Source organism: Ciona intestinalis, chromosome 7, assembly GCF_000224145.3.
Source record: "Ciona intestinalis chromosome 7, KH, whole genome shotgun sequence".
NCBI lineage: Eukaryota > Metazoa > Chordata > Ascidiacea > Phlebobranchia > Cionidae > Ciona > Ciona intestinalis.
The window spans coordinates 5,126,300-5,127,716 of NC_020172.2; the positions used below are offsets into that span (position 1 = coordinate 5,126,300).

The 1,417-nt window shown below is 37.4% G+C and overlaps 1 protein-coding gene across 2 annotated transcripts in view; it reads right to left on the reverse strand.

Annotated features, from left to right (window-relative positions):
* The window catches only part of LOC100179717, a 4,730-nt gene extending 3,313 nt beyond the window's left edge, over positions 1 to 1,417 (reverse strand). Inside the window, exons 1-2 of one of the 2 annotated variants that reach the window (XM_018812437.2) lie at positions 1,186 to 1,417; positions 505 to 723 (exon numbers count right to left, since the gene is read on the reverse strand). In XM_018812437.2, the coding sequence (XP_018667982.1) occupies positions 505 to 720 (216 nt within the window). In that variant the 5' untranslated portion in view covers positions 721 to 723; positions 1,186 to 1,417. Of the gene's footprint in view, positions 1 to 504; positions 724 to 876; positions 1,162 to 1,185 lie in introns of those variants that run through there. The other variant, XM_026835211.1, reaches the window with a different exon arrangement.

A 1,417-nucleotide genomic window follows, 5' to 3' on the forward strand; every position in this document is an offset into this window, starting at 1 on the left:
CAACCTAAACAACAAGTTTATATTACTAAACTTTCACGGATAAAATGGTTTTACAATACACCTAAATAATTTTGCATTAATAAGGCTATGCGACAATATAAAAGGAGTATTATTTGTAGATAAAAGCTGCCCAAAAGCGGTGCCATGGCTTAGCTGTTATGTGCATGTATTGTAATTCATAACTGAAGGATACTGGGTTAGATTATCAATACTGAAAGGTGTGTGTGTACTTTGGCAAAACACTTAACAGACATGGCTCCAACCCAGTGGTAAATATACACTTCTCTGACAAACTAAAACTAACTGAGCCATAGCTGTTTGGAATGCAACATTATGTATACATTTGTACAGAATGTTGCTTTCTGTATGCTGCGTTAAAAATAGCTCAAATTGCATTGAAAACTCGTTGTCAAAAACCCAATACTGCAGTACCATGAAAAAGATTCAGAAAACAACACACAAACATATACTTATAAACAAACATACAAATAAAAACATACATACCTCAATAACAACGGGTCCATACCCCCCACCCACCGTGGGTGAAGTAGCGTTTGCCCCATACACGATGTTGTAAACCTGCACGGCCCCCCGTTCACGCTTCACCGAGTTGTCTTCGGTCTCTTCCACCCTCATGTTTGAACCCTTCGAACCTCTACCGCCACCCATTGAGTAGTTCGATATCCACTCCGAGTAAGACATCGAGACCGGAGTCGTCATAATCTGTGACAAAAATCACATATTTAGGAAAATGTTCAGTGTTAACTTAGTGTGTATTATGATGAAATCCATTTTAGAGAACAAATGGGTGTAAACCAAACACAGCCAAAAAATCTTATATATAACAAAATATTAACGAGCTGGTGTAAAATTTACATCTTCTATCTCATTCCTACAGAATGCTCATGCTCATTTTCCCAGTTTAATCAAAACTCGTGTTACAGAAAGCAAATTGTAAAACTGATGAAATATTTGGCATTTTAAAGTGTGAAATAATGAAATGTCACGTTGCATATGTAAATGTCACTTATTTATCCTCGCATGGCGGGGAAACAACAGTTGTTATAACACGGGTGTTCTGTTTCATGCACCTCACGCCAGCTCACGAGTTACCATGTATAATATGCAACGGAAAAAAGCACGAAATTTTGTCTGAGTAATGAATGCACTAGTTTGACTTATGACCTTGCGGTAGACAGAGTTGAAATGCAGACATTCTACGTCATGATTACGTCTAGTCACATTGTGTCGTCACAGTAACATGACCTTATTTGTGACATTTCCCCGACAGCGCACCATAAAGTTAAATCTATTTATAGCAACGGGAATAACACGTTTGTTGGGGTTTAGTTTAAACGCATATTTTAACTAGAAATCTGTCTGGAAACGTCACAAACAAACAATTCTTAGTATTCTG